The following is a 16,280-nucleotide window of genomic DNA, read 5'->3' as shown; positions in this document are numbered from 1 at the left end:
GCCGCCCGGCGGGGGGGGAAGCGCCCAGCGAGGCGGCAGAACCGCGCTCCGGAGCGGCGGCCGCTACCCGCGGGGCCGTCCCGGTTCTCGGCGGACGGCAGAACCGACGGGCGGGCGGCGGAGCGCGGCGGGCCGAGCCCCCGGAGCGCGGTCTCCCGGCCGTCCCCCCCCGGCGCGGGGTGGTGCGCGCGGCGGGGCCGGGCGGCGCATGCGCGGCGCGGGGCGGGGCCGGGCGAGCAGCGCGGAGGAGGAAGGCGAGAAAATGGCGTCGACGGGTGAGCGGGGCCGGGGCGGGCCGGGCCCGGGGCGGGGGCCAGACGGGACGGGACCCCCGGCAGCGCCACCGCCCCCGCCACGGAGCGGCCGGAGGGGCGCTGGGACGGCGCCGCTGGCCCGCAGCGCCGCGCCCGGGGCCGCTGGGGTCGGGCCGTGCAGGGCCCGTCTCGGCCGTGTCTCCCCGCGCCGCCCGCCGGGGCCGCGGGTGTTTCCCCTCAGCGCCCCGCGGGTCCTTTGCGGCCTCTCGGTGCTGCGGGATTGCCGGAGCTCGGCGCTTTGAGGAGCGGAGTGCCGAGCCAGGGCTCCCTCCGCACCTTCGGCCCGGCCGGGCGGGTTCGGGAGCGAATTTGGGATCGTGGAGTGCTCTGGGTGGGAAGGGAGCTGAAAGCTCGAACCATGGGCAGGGGCACCTTCCGATGTCCCAGCGTGCCCCCAGCCCCGGCCAGCCTGGCCCTGGACACTGCCAGGTGTGGAGCATCCTCTGGGATCTCCATTCCAGCGCCTCCCAGCCAGGAATTCCTGCCCAATATCCCATCCATCCCTGCCCTCTGGCAGTGGGAGCCATTCCCTGTGTCCTGTCCCTCCATGCCTTGTCCCCAGCCCCTCTCCAGCTCTCCTGGAACTCCTTTAGGCCCTGCAGGGCTCTGGGCTCTCCCTGGAGCTTTCTGTCCCAGCTTTTTCCCATAGGGAGGTAAGATGTTCCACCATCTCCATGGCTCCGGATTTTTCTGAATGAAACGCTTTTCCACGAGGGCTCCAGCTGGATACAAATAGTTGGGAACTGAGACTCCCCAACTCAGTACACCTCTAAAGTACTTTAAAGCCCAGCAGCCCAACATCTGATTCTCTTTAAAAGAAGAACGATTTTCCTTTTTTCCAGCAAGGAAAATCTCCCAGGCCATGGAGTGTGAGGGGATATCACCAACAGCACCTTGGGGAGCTTGAAAAAGAAAAGTCAGTAAAGGAATATCTGCCAGCAGAATTGTCAGGACGGGGGTTAAAACCACAGCTGTGTTTCCCCTTAATTCATGGAGTTGTTCCTCCTGGGAGCTGCTATTTTCAGCCTCTGGTGTGCTCCTGAGCCTTGTGAAATAAAAGGATGAAGATTAATTTCCCCCTGGAAATAAAAGCCAGGAGATGGGTTTAACTAAATGAACCATAATATTATTTTTTATTAATGTTCTGTGTTCCTCTAAATCCCAGCAAATTAAAAGAGAGGCATCACCACAGGCAAACTGCAAATTCCACACCTGGAATTAAATCCTGCAGAGGGGGAAATGTTTGGTTTAGGTGGGACTGGGGGAGGGCTGTGAGGAAAGGGGTTAATTGATACCCCTGTGTGGAGCTGGAGGCCAAAATGGGGCTGAAAATGGAGAATTAAATGAGGTTTTGGTGGCTGGAGGGTGAGCAGGGAAAAGAGGGGAGTGGTAGGAAAGGGAAGCTGGATGAGGGGGACCAGGCATTAATTAACACTCAGGATTTAGCAGAACCACGTGTAAAGTGAATGAAAAAAAAAACCCAAACCCTGAACTGAACAAGGAAAACGTTTCAATATCCCATGTGCCAACCTGAGAGGGAAGTGGGAATGCTGCCAGAGGAGTTTAACAACTTGTGCCTTGTGTCCTGGGAGCAGGGAGAGCTTTGGAGAACTCCAAGTGTCTTCTTTGCCCGTGTGAGGTGTTCTGGGCAAGGTCAGAGGAATGAGTAACTGCCAGGAATTCCTGCTGGGATCACAGCAGGGCCATTCCCGCCTCCAGCAGCCATCCAGGGGCTCTGCTCCTGCCCAGGGAGCAGGAGGAGCAGCTGGGAGCACACCTGGAGCTGGGCAGGAAGGCTTTAGTGGGGATGGAGGCACGGGCTGAGGAGCAGGAGTTGTGCTGGATGGAAGCCGTGTTTTCCAAGGGATTCCATGGCCTTGGGAATAATGGGATGATGGCTTCAAAGCCAGGCAGAATTTGCTTCCTCAAATTCTCCAGTGCAGGAGTTGAACATGACCCGTGTGGGTCTCTCCCACCTCCGGTTATTCCATGATTCTGGGAGGGACTTGGATTTCTGGCCAAGCTCTGGTGGTGGTGGGAGCAGTGGGAACTCTTCCCACACAGGGATGTGTGGGAACAGCTCCACTGACCCAGCTCCTGACCCAGCTCCTGGCTGTGCCTCCACCAGGAGCTTCTGGGCTCATTCCTGGTCCCAGGCCCTCTGTGCTCCCGGCAGAGCTGGCATCCCTGGCCAGGCCTGCTGGGAATGGGGAGCTCATCCCTGACCTCGGGATGGGAGCTGCAGCTCCTGGCAGAGCTGGCATCCCTGGCCAGGCCTGCTGGGAATGGGGAGCTCATCCCTGACCTCGGGATGGGAGCTGCAGCTCCTGGCAGAGCTTGCATCCCTGGCCAGGCCTGCTGGGAATGGGGAGCTCATCCCTGCTCCAGACCTCGGGATGGGAGCTGGAGCTGTTGCTGCCTGTGAGGGACCTGGGAGCTGCAATCCTTTCAAATTTAGCCTCCTAATTGCCATGTGGATTCATTTTCCATCCCTGCCAGCAAATGAGTTCAGCACAGGCTTTGCTGCCGGGGTTTTCAGGGTTTTGGTTCTCCTCCCAGTCAGCTGCTGCCATGGACTGAGGATCTGGGCAGGGAATCACTCCCAGCTCCCCAGCTCCAGCCCTTCCAGGGCACAAGTGGCTTTCCAGCCATCCACTCGTGTCTTTGAAAGGGAAGGAGTGAAGGTGGTGAAACCTTCCAGCCCAGCCCTTTCAGAGCAGGGTGGTGGGTTTGTAAGGCTCAGATCCCTGCTTTTCCTTTGTTCCAGCCCAAATCCCCCCTGCCAGCCCCCTGGGATCCGTCCAAGGTGGCAGTTAAATTGAACCGGGGTCATTTGAGAGCAAAGTGGCTGCTGCAAACAGCAGGAACAATGAGGGGAAGGGAGGTTTTGTTCCCCTCAGAAAGGAGGACTGAAAATGTGCATTTACCTTCCACCCTTGGGAAACTGAAATTCCAGTGGTTTCTAGCAAGCTGCAGGAGGAAATTCCAGCTGCTGTGCTCTTGGACTCTTTAATTTTATTAAGCCTTTATCAAGGTTTTTATTCTTTTTCTTCTCCTTTTCTTTTAGATTACAGTACCTATAGCCAAGCTGCAGCCCAGCAGGGGTAAGTAGCTTATCCTCCCTGTTTTAAAAAGACTGTAATAGAAGTAAATCATAATTATGGTTTGGGCTTAACTCAGGTATGTTTGGGAATCCTGAGGGTTCTCCTGGAGCTTTGTATTCCCGTAGAATTTCAGCAAGAAACCATTGGGCTGCATGAAAATGTGTCTGGTGATGCAGATTTGGGGCAAGATTATAAATGTCTTTACATTCATTCCACAGCTACAGCGCCTATGCACCTCAGCCAGCCCAAGGATATGCACAGACCACCCAGGTAAAGCACGGGGAGGGGCTGGAATTCCTGCTCAGGCACCTGTTTTCCAGGAAAGCTGGAAATTCCAAGCAGCAGCATCAAAGTCCGTGGTTAAAAGTTGTCTCGGAGCTTCTCCCCCAGCCCAAAGTGCTTTTTAGAAGTGGAAATAACCTCAACAATCCCCCTTTTTGTTAACTTATTCACTCCTGATCCCAGAAAAGCCAAATTCTTGGTGTGTGTTTGACACCACCACCCTGGTGAGTGTTGTAATCAGAGGTGTAGGAGAGAAAAAAACTGGGGGAAAGGGGGGGAATTGCCTGTTGGAAATGGCAGGATTGGACAAAGGAGGAGGAGGGAATCTGCTTTTTCCTGGAGTTTTTGTTGCTGTAACTGTTCATACTCTCAGTTGGCTGGACTGCAAAATAATGATGGTCTTTAAGAGATTAACTTCATGCTTATTTTTAACCTTTAGAATCCAAGTTACTACAACCACATTTGTCTGCAAACTCCAAGTATGTTTCCAAAGGTAAATTCTTGTCCTCACCAAGTGCTGTAGGCTTAATTTTCCTTCCCAAGAGGAGGAAGACAGGCTCAGTGTGGGCTGAGAGGAAGGTGATGGTGACTTATTTAAAATAAAAGTCTTTGGAGACCACAACTGGAAGAGCTGCTCCCAGTTGTAGGTGAGGTGAAAGGTGGGAGCAGGATAAGGGTAGGAACAGGAGGCCTCAGCAACTAAAACCAGCTAATTAAACCCCTAACCAGCTAATTAAACACCTAACCAGCTAATTAAACCCCTAACCAGCTAATCTCAGCTGTAGGCTCGTGTCCATGGGAAGTTTGCAGCGTTCCCTGCCTCTTGGTGGAGGGAACTTCCAGGGACAGGGATGTGTTCACGTGCTCAAGGCTTTCCTGCTCCTGGTTCAGACCTGTGCCCTGAGTTCAGGAAGGCTGAATATCCCAAAAAGTCCGGGGAAATCTGAATTCTTTCAGAGTCTGGAGGTTAAAGCTGTCTCCGTGTCACTCCTCGAGCTGTATCCAGAGTTTTATCCTAAGCCAGGAGCTGTTGGAAGCTTGCTGGTGCCTGCAGCATGAGCTGGTAGGGCATGGCTTGGGCAGCTGGTGGCACTGCTGGGCACAGCTGCTCCTCTCCTTTCCTCAAATGATTTTCAAGCTGGATTTGGAAACAAAATCAGGGAATGGGTGAGGCGAGAGCTGATCCCTCACTGAACACACAGGCACCGGAATGGGAGCAGCACCACTGGGATGCTTTGGGTGTTCCATGCATCCCATCCTTCCGTGTCTGCACCATCTCCCATTTTTCAATTTAATGGCTGTTGGGCATGAAAAATGCTCCAAATAACTTAACTGAAACCTTCCTCAGGTTTCTTTTAGCCAGCACCAAAGCAGTTTGACACTGAAGTGACTTTTCCTTCGTGCAGTTCCGCCCTCGCAGCGCTCCCATTCCCGCGTTCTGGGTTAACCCTGGGATGGTGCCTGTGGGTGCTGGTGGGAGCTGGGAGCAGCTGGGAGCTTTCCTGTTTGCTTTCCACAGAGCAGAGGTGTGTGGTGCCAATGGCAAGAGCCTGTCCCTTCAGTCTTGGCAGGGAAAAACCACTCCATAACCTCCTTGCAGAGCTGACCCAGAATTTCCCGCGGCATTAAACTTTCACAGCAGCCTTGGCTTTGGGAGTGCTCAGCAGCTGCAGTTCCTGGGGGTCACTTGTGCTCATGGGTTGAATCTGTGTCCTTTTGGAGCAGACCTACGGGCAGCAGAGCTACGGGACCTACGGGCAGCCCAGCGACGTCAGCTACACACAGCCGCAGACCACGGCCACGTACGGGCAGACGGCCTACGCCACCTCCTACGGGCAGCCCCCCACAGGTGAGAGCCCTGCTGGGCTGCCTCAGCCTGCAGCTCTGCTTGGCCTGGGACAGGCCTGAATGTCACCTAGGCCGTGGGCAGGGACAGCTTCCACAGGTTGCTGCAAACCCTGGGCAAACTTGGACACTTACAGGGATGCGGCAGCCACAGCTGCAGGTGACCCAGGTGCCTGCCCAATATCCCACCCAGCCCTGCCTCTGACAGTGGAACCCATTCCCTGCCAGGGAACAATTCCTGCCCAATATCCCATCCATCCCTGCCCTCTGGCAGTGGGAGCCATTCCCTGTGTCCTGTCCCTCCATGCCTTGTCCCCAGTCCCTCTCCAGCTCTCCTGGAGCCCCTTTGGGCCCTGGCAGGGGCTCTGAGCTCTCCCTGGAGCCTTCTCCTCTCCAGGTGAGCACCCCCAGCTCTCCCAGCCTGGCTCCACCTCTCCATGGCTTTCTTTGGACTGGCTCCATCAGCTCCAGGTCCTTCATGGAATGGTTTTGGCTGGGAGAGACCTTCAAGCCCATCCAGTGCCACCCATGCCATGGGCAGGGACACCTTCCACTACCCCAGGCTGCTCATGCCGCATCCAGCCTGGCCTTGGACGCCTCCAGGGCTGTGGCAGCCATGCATAAACAGGAATAAAAGCACTGTTGAGTTTTCAGGGCAGGGTTTGGGTGCTGTGGGACCAAGCAGGACTTGCTGTGCTCAGAGCAAAGGGAACATTGTCCCTGGCTGCTCCTCAGCCCTTCCCTTCCCTGCCAGTCCTGTCACTGGCAGTGACATGTGCCTGTTCTGATCCTGTACCTTCTCCTTCTCATCTTGTGCTTCCCACAGTGGAAGGAGCCAGTCCAGGTTGGACTGTCCTGCTCACTCTTGCATGGAAAATTCTCATCCTGTCAGAACTTGAGGGCCCCTTTGTGGGAACCCTTGAGGTGTCACTTGTTTTTAGTGCCAAAGCCTCGAGTGTCAGAGCTCGCACAGGCAGTGACAGCAGGGCTTGGCAAGGCTGCACTGCTCTTTGCCATCTCCAAACCCTCCCAAGTGCCATCTTCTTGGATAAAATCCTCACCACTAACACCTTTCAGGTGACTCCAGCCCCATTTCCTAAGGGATAAACAGCATCCTGCCCTCCACCTTTGCATGGCCCGTGTGGTTTTGGATTTCCAGAGCAGATACTTGCTCCTCAACGCTCCCTAAACTCTCCCAACATGTTCTTGGAGCTGGAATTTCCTCCGGACGAGTGTCTTAATGTTTAAAACTGTTGAGACAATGTTTAATTCATGTATATTCATGTTTATTTAATGTATGTTTCGGCTGAATATTCAGGAGTTTTAGGAAGCAGATTTTCCTCCCAGTGATTCCTTGGGTGCCGTGTCCTGCACATTCCTGGGAGAGACATTATAAACATTTTGTAGCTGGAATTAAACACTTCCCAAAGCAAGGGAATTCCAGGACACACAGACACTGGGATATCTGCCTGTAGAGGCCATTGAGGAATTCTTCACAGGGAGGAGCTGGAAAGAAAATATTAACCAAAATAAAAATATTTACCATCTTTACATGGATCAGGAAAATTCCTGCTCGTGAGATCCATATCCATTAGCCAGTGTCACTGGGGGTTATCTCCAGGGCTTTTTCCTTTCATTTAAGACTACCTAGAGAAAAGTTGGCAGCAAAAAATGATTTGTGAACTTCCAAAATTCCTTTTGTAGAAATATTTACATCCCTGTGACTCCTGTGGACTCCAGTCCCACAGGGGTCACAGGAAACTGCTCTGTTTATGTTTTTCCTTCTCCCTTAAGAGGAGATTTGCTGGAAGAATGATGATAATAATAATATCAGGCGCTTTTTTTTTTTCTGCACAGCTGCAATTTTGGGGTTTTGGTTTTTTTTCTTTTTTGGTAGGCAAGAAATAAAAGCTTCATTTTCTTTTCATCCATGAAAAAAACACCAACTTAGAAAGTGGTCAAGCAAAAGATCCTATCAGCCCACAGAGCAGGGCTGTGGCAGCTCTGGGCATGGAGCCAGGCTGGATTTATCCTTCCTCCACCTGCCTCTCCTTGAGGAGCCAGAGCTGTGGAAAGGAGACTGCAGCCTCTCTCTCTCTCTCTCCCGTCCCTGCCTTTCATGCTCAATAAACCCCTGGGCCAGACATTGTCATGCCCTGAGACACGTGCAGTTCTTACAGCTGGATCCCAGTCCTGTTTTCCTGTGAATCACCTTTTTGTCCTGCAGTTCCTTGAAGCAGATTTTTGTTGTTGCCTGAGCAGCCTGGGGTTTAGGTGAAGTGTTGTTGAGGTCAAGGAGATCCAAGGTGTGTGTGATGCAGCCTCTCAGGATGGGTGGGAATGGCAGGGATGGATTTTTCCTTGCCCTGCCTCCAGGAAAGAGTTACCACCCTCCTTCCCTCCTGGGGCTGTAGGAGAAGGTGTCTTGGAGCCACCCAGTCACTTTGTTCCAGAGAAAAAAGGATTTGGGAGCAGCTCCCTCGGGTTAGGGATCACTGGGCACCCTCAGACGTGTGGCTCATTAGTCAGTGCAGGGTGTTGGCAGGAATTACAGGAGTAAATAAATAAAGAGCATTTTGGTGTCCAGGTGTGGATCTCTGGGAAGTGGGAATTGCTCTCTAAAGCCAGCCAGCCCCTGCTTCCCTTTACCTGGGAAAACTGGGGTATGGATATTGAAATTTCTAAAGGATTTGTAATTAACGAGCACACAGCTGCCATAACAACCCCAAAATATCCCAAAACAGGCTGGAGAGACAGCTCTGCACCCCTTCTCCAGCCCCTCACTGGTGGGATAGACACAAGCCAAGCAGGAGGCAGCTCTCTTTCTGAAGAAATCTCTCTGGAAAGAAGGAATCCCTCTGAATCCAGCCTTTTCCAGTTGATATTCTCTGTGGGTCAAATCCCGCAAACTTCTCCACCACTGGAGAATTCCTAGCCTTCAGTGAGGGGTTTCTTTGAAGGGAGTTTAGGCACTTCAAGCAGGTTATTATTCCTTCTGTCACCTTTTCTTTCACCAGCTTTTTTGCTGTGTCAACTTTTATCTTCCTGGCTGGGAGGGAAGTGGTGTCATAGAAATGCCACCCTCAAACCAGCAGCTCTTGAGGGTTCCAGGAGTGTCTAAACTGGGCTTCGTTAGTGATCTAGACCAGTGGGATGGGAAATCACTGCCTTTCCTTTGGGACAAACCCTTCCTGCTGTTCCACGAGGGAAATGCTCCATCTAGAGCTGAAGCTTTAAAATTCAACCTTTTTTTTTTTTTTTTTATCCCGCTGCCCGTGCAGAGCCAGCAAAGCTTTTTGCTCCCAGTAAGAGCACTGGGAAAGGGGGCCCAGCTGTGGGAGGAGCACCCTGGGGCTGCAGATCCAAGGGCAACAGCCAGGGCAGGGCTGTGGCTGCAGCACAGGGGCTGCAGGCTGTACTTAGCCTTTTTTAGTGTGTGGTCAGGCTTTGGCCAGTTGAAATAAGGGTTTATTTAACTCCTGGGATTGGTGCTCCCTGTGGAATTGCTGTCTAGCCTCACATTGAAGTCTTTGGGCTGCTCAGATTTGTCCAAGGCTTTAAAAATCCTCCCGCTGGGCATCATCCCCTTCACCCTTCTCAACACCACTTTTCAGAGAACAGCAGACAGGAATAATAGCCTTAAAAACTGATTTTCTAGTGATTCCTACAAGTTATTTCCCAGTGGGAGTGCAGTTTACATTCCCAGCTTGGCAGTGCCCTGGGATGGGGTTGGGGGCCAGGGGTAGGAAGAGGGAGGAGTGGGCAGAGGGTCCAGGGTGGCCTTGTGTCTTCACCAGGCTCCTGAGGGTCACCAGAAAGCTGAACTTTGGGGCTGTTTGCAGTGAGTCTGCTGTGCAGACTTCCTGGCCTGCTCCTGTTCCTCCTTCCTGCTGCCCTGGTGTGGAGGCAGCAGTGGAGCCGTGGCAGGGCCGTGGTGCTCTGGGAGGGCACACCGTGTTCTGCTGCTGCAAGTGCTGTTTGCTTTGCAAATGAGGCAGCTGGAATGAAATGCTGCAGCCCGATTTGCCTAGAGGAAATGTGTCACAAGCCTCCCGTGTTTATTAAAAATCAAAAGTGATGGAGAAGCTGTTGCTTTCACTGATCCCAGCCACGAGAGCATTTGGCCGCTCTTTTTTGTTTTTAATGTTTAACAGCATTTTTATTGCTGTTTTTCCATCTAAGTCTCATATTCTTAATTTGAAAACTTGCTGGAAAGGTTGTTAGGAGCACAAACCCAGTGTGTTACTGCCAGTTCACCTTTGAGACAAGGCAAATGCCACTAAATTATACAGGAGCTGTCTGGGGATCTTGGATATTGTAAAACTGTTGAAAAGGAACTCTGTGAGCTCTCAGCTTTTTCCCTAAACTGAACTGAAATTCTGAGAAAAGGGAAGGTACATAAAACATCAGGAGCTGCCTGATGTGTCCCTTTTGACCTTTTTCTCATGTGAAAGCAAATGGAAAGTGCTTTTCTTTTGTTTCCAGCTTTACTGATTTAAAATAAGCCTTCAGAAATGCCTCTGAAAGACTTCCCAGGCCAGGTTTTGTGCCTTTATTTTTCAGAAAAGCTAAAAGGATGGGACTGTACTTGCTAAATCAGTTGGATTTATTTTATTTTGGAGCTCAGGGGGGTTTGTTACCCTGCCTTTGTTGAGGAGATGCTCCGTGTCTCAGCTTGCCCTGCCTGAGCTCTGGTTGCTGTAAACAATCCTGAGTGCTGGTCCAGGGGTGGCTTCCAGAAAGCTCCTGGCAGTGGGATTTTGGTATGCTCAGGGGCTGGAGGCTGAGGCTTCGCAAGGTGAGGGGGTTCTGTGAGGAAGGCAGAGGGGCAGGGTGGGGTCATTGATGATTTTTGGGTTGTCTGAGGTGGTTTTGTGGTGGTAAAACTATCTGTGGTGAGTCCCAGGAGCACCAGAAGAGCCAGAGTCTGAGATATTTGGGAAAGCCGGAGAGGGACTTGGGACAAGGGTCTGGAGGGACAGGATGAGAGGGACTTATCCAGGCTTCAAATGGACAGAGAGGAGGGTGAGGTGGGATACTGGGAAGCTGAGAGGGTGACACAGAGAAGCTGTGGCTGCCCCTGCAAGTGTCCAAGGCCAGGTTGGACAGGGCTTGGAGCGGCCTGGTCTGGTGGAAGGTGTCCCTAGGAGGGGCACGGAGAGAGATGAGCCTTAAGCTCCCCTGCAGCCCAGGCCGTGCTGGAATTCCCTGGTTCCCGGCCGAGCCGTGGGGCTGAGCTGTGCTGTGTTGCAGGTTACAGCGCCCCGACTGCCCCCCCTGCCTACAGCCAGCCCGTGCAGGGCTACGGCAGCGCCGCCTACGACACCAACACGGCCACGGTCACCAGCAGCCAGAGCTCGTACGCCGCGCCCGCCGCCTACGGCACCCAGCCCGCATACCCCGCCTACGGGCAGCAGCCGGCCCCGGCCGCCCCCGCCAGGTACCGCCCTCCTCCTCCTCATCGGACCGGCCTCGTCTTCCTCCTCCTCCCCCTCCTGCTCCTTCTTCCTCCTTCTCCTCTGTCTTCTTCCTCCTCCTTCTCTCTTTCTCCTCATCATCCTTCTCCACCCCTTCCTCATCTTCCTCCTTCTCATCGGCACCATTCTCATCTTCTTCCTGCTGCTCCTTCACCCTCCTTTTCCTTCTTTTCCTTCTCCTCTGTCTCTTCCTCCTTCTCCTCTGCCTTTTCTTCCTCCTCTTCTTTCTCTATTTCCTCATCATCATCCTTCTCCACCCCTTCGTCATCTTCCTCCTCATCATCACCATCCTCATCATCCTTCTTCTCATTGGCACCATCCTCATCATCCTCCTCTTCCTCCTGCTCTGTCTTCCTCCTCCTTCTTTTCCTTCTCCTCTGTCTCTTCCTCCTTCTCCTCCATCTTTTCTTCCTTTTCCTTCTCTTCTTCCTTCTCATCATCCTTCTCCTCCACCCTCTCCTCATCCTTCTCTTCCTCCTTCTCCTCCTTTTTTCTTTGTCCTCCTCTTCTTCTTCCTACTCCTCCTCCTTCTCTTCCTTCTCCATCCTCCATTACTCTTCTTCCTCCTTCTCCTTTTTTTCTTCCCTCTTTTCTTCTTCCTCCATCTCCTCCTCCTCTTGTTCCGCCTTCTCCTCCTTCATCTCTAGTCACTCCTTCTCTTCTTCCTTCTCCTCCTCCTGATTCTGCTCCTCCTCATTGCCCTTCTCTTCTCTTCTCTTCTCTTCTCTTCTCTTCTCTTCTCTTCTCTTCTCTTCTCTTCTCTTCTCTTCTCTTCTCTTCTCTCTCTTCCTTCTCTTCTTCCCACTCCTTCTACTCTTCTTCCTCCCCCTCCTCCTGTTTCTCCCCCAGCCCCGCAGCTGCCGGGGCTGTGACAGCCCCTCCTGGCCAGGGCAGCAGCGTGGGAGGGCTGTGCTGAGCTGTGTGAGCTGAGCTGGGCTGTGCTGAGCTGAGCTGTGTGAGCTGTGCTGGGCTGTGCTGAGCTGAGCTGTGCTGGGCTGTGTGTGCTGAGCTGAGCTGAGCTGTGCTGGGCTGTGCTGTGCTGAGCTGTGCTGTGCTGTGTGAGCTGTGCTGTTCTGTGTGTGCTTGGCTGAGCTATGCTTTGCTGTGCTGTGCTGAGCTGAGCTGTGCTGGGCTGTGTGTGCTGAGCTGAGCTGAGCTGAGCTGGGCTGTGCTGTGTGAGCTGTGCTGTTCTGTGTGTGCTTGGCTGAGCTATGCTTTGCTGAGCTGAGCTGTGCTGAGCTGAGCTATGCTTTGCTGAGCTGAGCTGTGTGTGCTGGGCTGTGCTGTGTGTGCTGGGCTGAGCTGTGCTGAGCTGGGCTGGGTTGTGCTGAGCTGGGCTGGGTTGGGCTGAGCCTGGCTGTGCTGTGCCGTGCTGTGCTGGGCTGTGCTCTGTGTGTTGGGCTGAGCTGTGCTGTGCTGTGTGTGCTGTGTGTGCTGGGCTGTGCTGAGCTGGGCTGAGCTGAGCTGTGCTGTGTGTGCTGGGCTGTGCTGAGCTGGGCTGGGCTGAGCTGTGCTGTGCTGAGCTGGGCTGGGCTGTGCTGTGTGTGTTGGGCTGTGCTGGGCTGGGCTGAGCTGTGCTGTGCTGTGTGTGCTGGGCTGTGCTGAGCTGGGCTGGGCTGTGCTGGGCTGTGTGTGCTGGGCTGGGCTGGGCTCTGTGTGCTGGGCTCTGTGTGCTGGGCTGTGCTGAGCTGGGCTGTGCTGTGCTGTGTGTGCTGGGCTGTGCTGAGCTGGGCTGGGCTGGGCTGGGCTCTGTGTGCTGGGCTGTGCTGAGCTGGGCTGGGCTGTGCTGTGTGTGCTGGGCTGTGCTGAGCTGTGCTGAGCTGAGCTGGGCTGTGCTGGGCTGTGTGTGCTGGGCTGAGCTGGGCTGGGCTCTGTGTGCTGGGCTGTGCTGAGCTGGACTGGGCTGTGCTGTGTGTGCTGAGCTGGGCTGTGCTGTGTGTGCTGAGCTGTGCTGTGCTGAGCTGGGCTGGGCTGTGCTGTGTGTGCTGAGCTGTGCTGTGCTGTGTGTGCTGAGCTGTGCTGTGCTGTGCTGTGCTGTGCGTCAGCGCCGTTCCTGCGGGACCAGGGAGAGCCACGCAGCCACATCAGCCTCTTGAGGCTGCAGCAGAGGGCTCAGTCCTGTCTGCTCCCGAGTCCCGGGGTCAGGCAGGATGCTGGGTGGATGCACAGGCTGCAAAACATTTCCTCTTCAAGTCTCACCCCTGTGGGCACTGCCTGTCAGCTATTGAGTGGAATTGTTTGCTCAGAGGATATGAAAAGTTTAGAATACATAATGGAAACTTGTTTGGGAGTGAGTAAAAGCTGTTTTATTCCCTTACCTGGTGTCTGCAGCAGGCACTGTGGGAAGGAAAGGCAGAGCCTGCACAGCTCTGACAGGTTACACTTTAAAGGGATGTAAATTTGCTGGATGAATCCTGGCATTGTGTATAATTTTTCCCAGCTTCTACTGCAAAAGCAGCTTCACTCTCCACTCTGAGAAGCAAATAGAAATTAAAGACTCATAGAATCCTTGGAGTTAGAGAAGCCCTCTGAGATCATGGAGGCTGCCACTAACCCTCCCCAAGTGCCACATTCACGTGGCTTTTAAACTCTGGGACAAACAGAAGGGGATGTGTGAATCACATGCAAAGAGTTCTCAAATTTCAGGCCTTGAGATTTAATTCTAAACACACAATTGTGAGTGGTTTGGGTTGGAGGGGACCTTTAAAGGTCACCCAGTCCAAGCCCAGGATCCTTTCCCCTCCGTGGGATCATTGGGGATAACGTGCATGAGGCAATGTCTGCCTGAGCTGGATTCTGAACCAAACAATGGGGCATTTCAGTGCCTGCCCTGCTGCCTGCTTCAGCTCCTGCTCCCCCAGGGCTCTTCAGGAGCAGCCTTGCTGGCATTCCGCATCCTCCGCTCAGCCCCACAGCCCAGGTCTGAGCCCCGTGGCTTTGGGATGAGCAGGAGCTGTGGTGTTCCGTGCTCTCTGTTCAGGACACTGCCTGGGCCTTTCCTGGAGTGTGCAAATACCCAGGCAGCGAGTGCTAAAATTGTGTTTATTGCCTGTTTATTGGCTGCTGCCAGAGTGGCTGTCACCAATCAAGGCCGGCTTTAACGCCACCCCAAAAAAGAGCTCACGACCCTCAGTCCTGGGGGATCTGAGCCCTTTGCTGCTGCCAGCTGTGGGGCTGGGCACCGATGTTGTTCCATATTTCTCCCCAGACCCCAGGATGGCAGCAAACCAGCAGAGACCAGCCAGCCTCAGTCCAGCACGACAGGCTACAGCCAGCCCAGCCTGGGCTACGGGCAGAGCAACTACAGCTACCCCCAGGTGCCTGCCAGCTACCCCATGCAGCCTGTCACTGCTCCACCCTCCTACCCTCCGACCAGGTAATGCTTGGCAGGGCTCAGGTCAGGGGCTTTCCGGGGGGATTTTATGGAAAAGGAGCTTTAGTGGCCTGGGAGGAGGAGCTGTGCTTCTTGTAGTTGTTGTGGTGGGGAGGGGGAGGCTGTGGGAGTGTAGAAGTGTCTCTGTATGTGCACATCTGAGAAGGCAGATGATGACAGATGGATTTAAGACATTTTCTACATTTCTTAAAAAATTTTAAGATCTGAGAATTTTAAGAATTTTCCTGGAGTGACCTTTTGCTGCCTCCTTCCACATACAGCTTGGCCCAGGAGCTCCCTTCTCCCTTCAGGTGTCTTTAATGTGATTTCTAAAACGTGAAAGTCTAAATTTCTAAAATTTCTAAAACTTTGAAATTCTCAAAGCCCCAGCTGCATAAGAGGAGCTTCTTTTACCCAGGGCCTGTTACCTCCATTACCACTGAGTTTTGCCCTGGCACTTGTTCCTTTTCCTAGAGGTGTGAATAAACTGGGATTGGCCGCATGGTTTTTGTTTTCACAGCCCTTGAGACTGGCCTCCATAGGATGACTTCAGCTTTTAAAGTGATTTACAGTACTAAATACAGCCTCTAATTGCATTGCCTCGCAGCATGAGCCACTCCATGCACGCTGCCAGGGAATTGCCTCATCATCCCACCTTTCCCAACGCTTTTCTCTTCCAGCTATTCCTCCACACAGCCCAGCAGTTACGATCAGAGCACTTACTCCCAGCAGAGCAGCTACGGGCAGCAGAGCTCCTACGGGCAGCAGAGCAGCTACGGCCAGCAAAGCAGCTATGGCCAGCAGCCACCTCCCACCAGTTACCCACCTCCCAGCGGATCCTACAGCCAGGCCCCCAGCCAGTACAGCCAGCAGAGCAGCAGCTACGGCCAGCAGAGTGAGTGGGAGCCCTGGAAGGAGCCCTGGCCTTAGCTTGGATCTGAAACTCAGAGCTGGGTTGAAGGGAGAGGGGGTTGGAGCTGGGGTTTGGCCTTTTCTGGTGAAAAATGGCATCTCTGGAGGCGGTGGTGGGTTGGGATGGGGAAAGGGAAGGTTCCTCACCTCAGGGGAAGGGGAACACAGAGGCACAGAATGTTTGTGGGGAGGAGTTGAGGGGGCTCAGCCTGGAGAAAAGGTGGCTCAAGGTGGCTCAGAGCAGGAGGGGGCAGGAGTGGGGGGTCAGGCTCTGCTGCCAGGGAGCAGGGACAGGAGGAGAGGGAACAGCCTCTCGGGGAGGGGCAGGATGGATATTGGGAACACTTCTTCATGTTGGTCAGGCCCTGGGCAGTAGTGGGTCTCCATCCCTGGAGGGATTTAACAGCCATGTGGACGTGGCACTTGGGGACACGGGGCAGTGGTGGCCTTGGCTGGGGAAACAGCTGAAATCATCGCCCTCAGAGGGATTTTTCCAAGCTGAACAACTGCAGTGTGGCTGGAGCTGGGGGCACGTGAAGGGGCTGCCTCTCCCTGACCTGTTTGCACCCTTCCCCAGGCTCGTTCCGCCAGGACCATCCCAGCAGCATGAACATGTACGGGCAGGAATCCGGAGGCTTCTCCGGCCCCGGAGAGAGCCGGAATCTGAGCGGCCCCGATAGCCGGGGCAGGGGACGAGGGGGATATGAGCGTGGAGGCATGAGCAGAGGTGGGCGGGGAGGAGGACGCGGTGGAATGGGGTAAGAGCAAAGCTTTTCTCCTTTTCTCTAATTCTGGTTTACCCATAGGATTTGAAACGCAGAAGAAGGGACTGAAAGGTTGACGTTCCCAGCTGTGTTTCCATGGAGGACATGTCTGTGTAGCAGCGTTGCTTGTCATCCATGGAAACATTATCCTGAGGGAAATAGGAGCAGGATGGTTTGTCCTGCAGCTGGTTGGGCCCCCAGGGAGGGGG

The 16,280-nt window shown here is 54.1% G+C and overlaps 1 protein-coding gene across 2 annotated transcripts; it reads left to right on the top strand.

The window, feature by feature from the left end:
* Positions 1-203: 203 nt before the first annotated feature.
* On the top strand, positions 204-16,274 carry EWSR1 (EWS RNA binding protein 1). 2 transcript variants are annotated; one of them, XM_038152889.1, is made up of 9 exons: positions 204-275; positions 3,382-3,418; positions 3,637-3,688; positions 4,140-4,193; positions 5,426-5,549; positions 10,799-10,985; positions 14,231-14,398; positions 15,076-15,290; positions 15,885-16,274. In XM_038152889.1, the coding sequence occupies exons 1-9, from the start codon at positions 209-211 to the stop codon at positions 16,067-16,069; spliced, it is 1,089 nt and encodes a 362-aa protein (XP_038008817.1). In that variant the 5' UTR covers positions 204-208; the 3' UTR covers positions 16,070-16,274. The 2 variants fall into 2 exon arrangements, with proteins under 2 accessions (XP_038008817.1, XP_038008818.1); XM_038152890.1 differs by lacking the exon at positions 4,140-4,193.
* The last annotated feature ends 6 nt before the right edge of the window (positions 16,275-16,280 follow it).

The sequence above is a fragment of the Motacilla alba genome, chromosome 15 (assembly GCF_015832195.1).
Source record: "Motacilla alba alba isolate MOTALB_02 chromosome 15, Motacilla_alba_V1.0_pri, whole genome shotgun sequence".
Lineage (NCBI taxonomy): Eukaryota > Metazoa > Chordata > Aves > Passeriformes > Motacillidae > Motacilla > Motacilla alba.
The sequence above is the reverse complement of the archived record's forward strand: the minus strand, read 5'-3'. Positions and strand labels throughout refer to the sequence as shown.

Bases quoted from the DNA above. Each gene is read 5' to 3' on its own strand.
- EWSR1 (XM_038152889.1), top strand. From the start codon at position 209: ATGCGCGGCGCGGGGCGGGGCCGGGCGAGCAGCGCGGAGGAGGAAGGC. The intron at 276-3,381 runs GTGAGCGGGGCC...CTTTTCTTTTAG, and splicing joins CGAGAAAATGGCGTCGACGG to ATTACAGTACCTATAGCCAA. The intron at 14,399-15,075 runs GTAATGCTTGGC...TTTCTCTTCCAG, and splicing joins CCCTCCTACCCTCCGACCAG to CTATTCCTCCACACAGCCCA.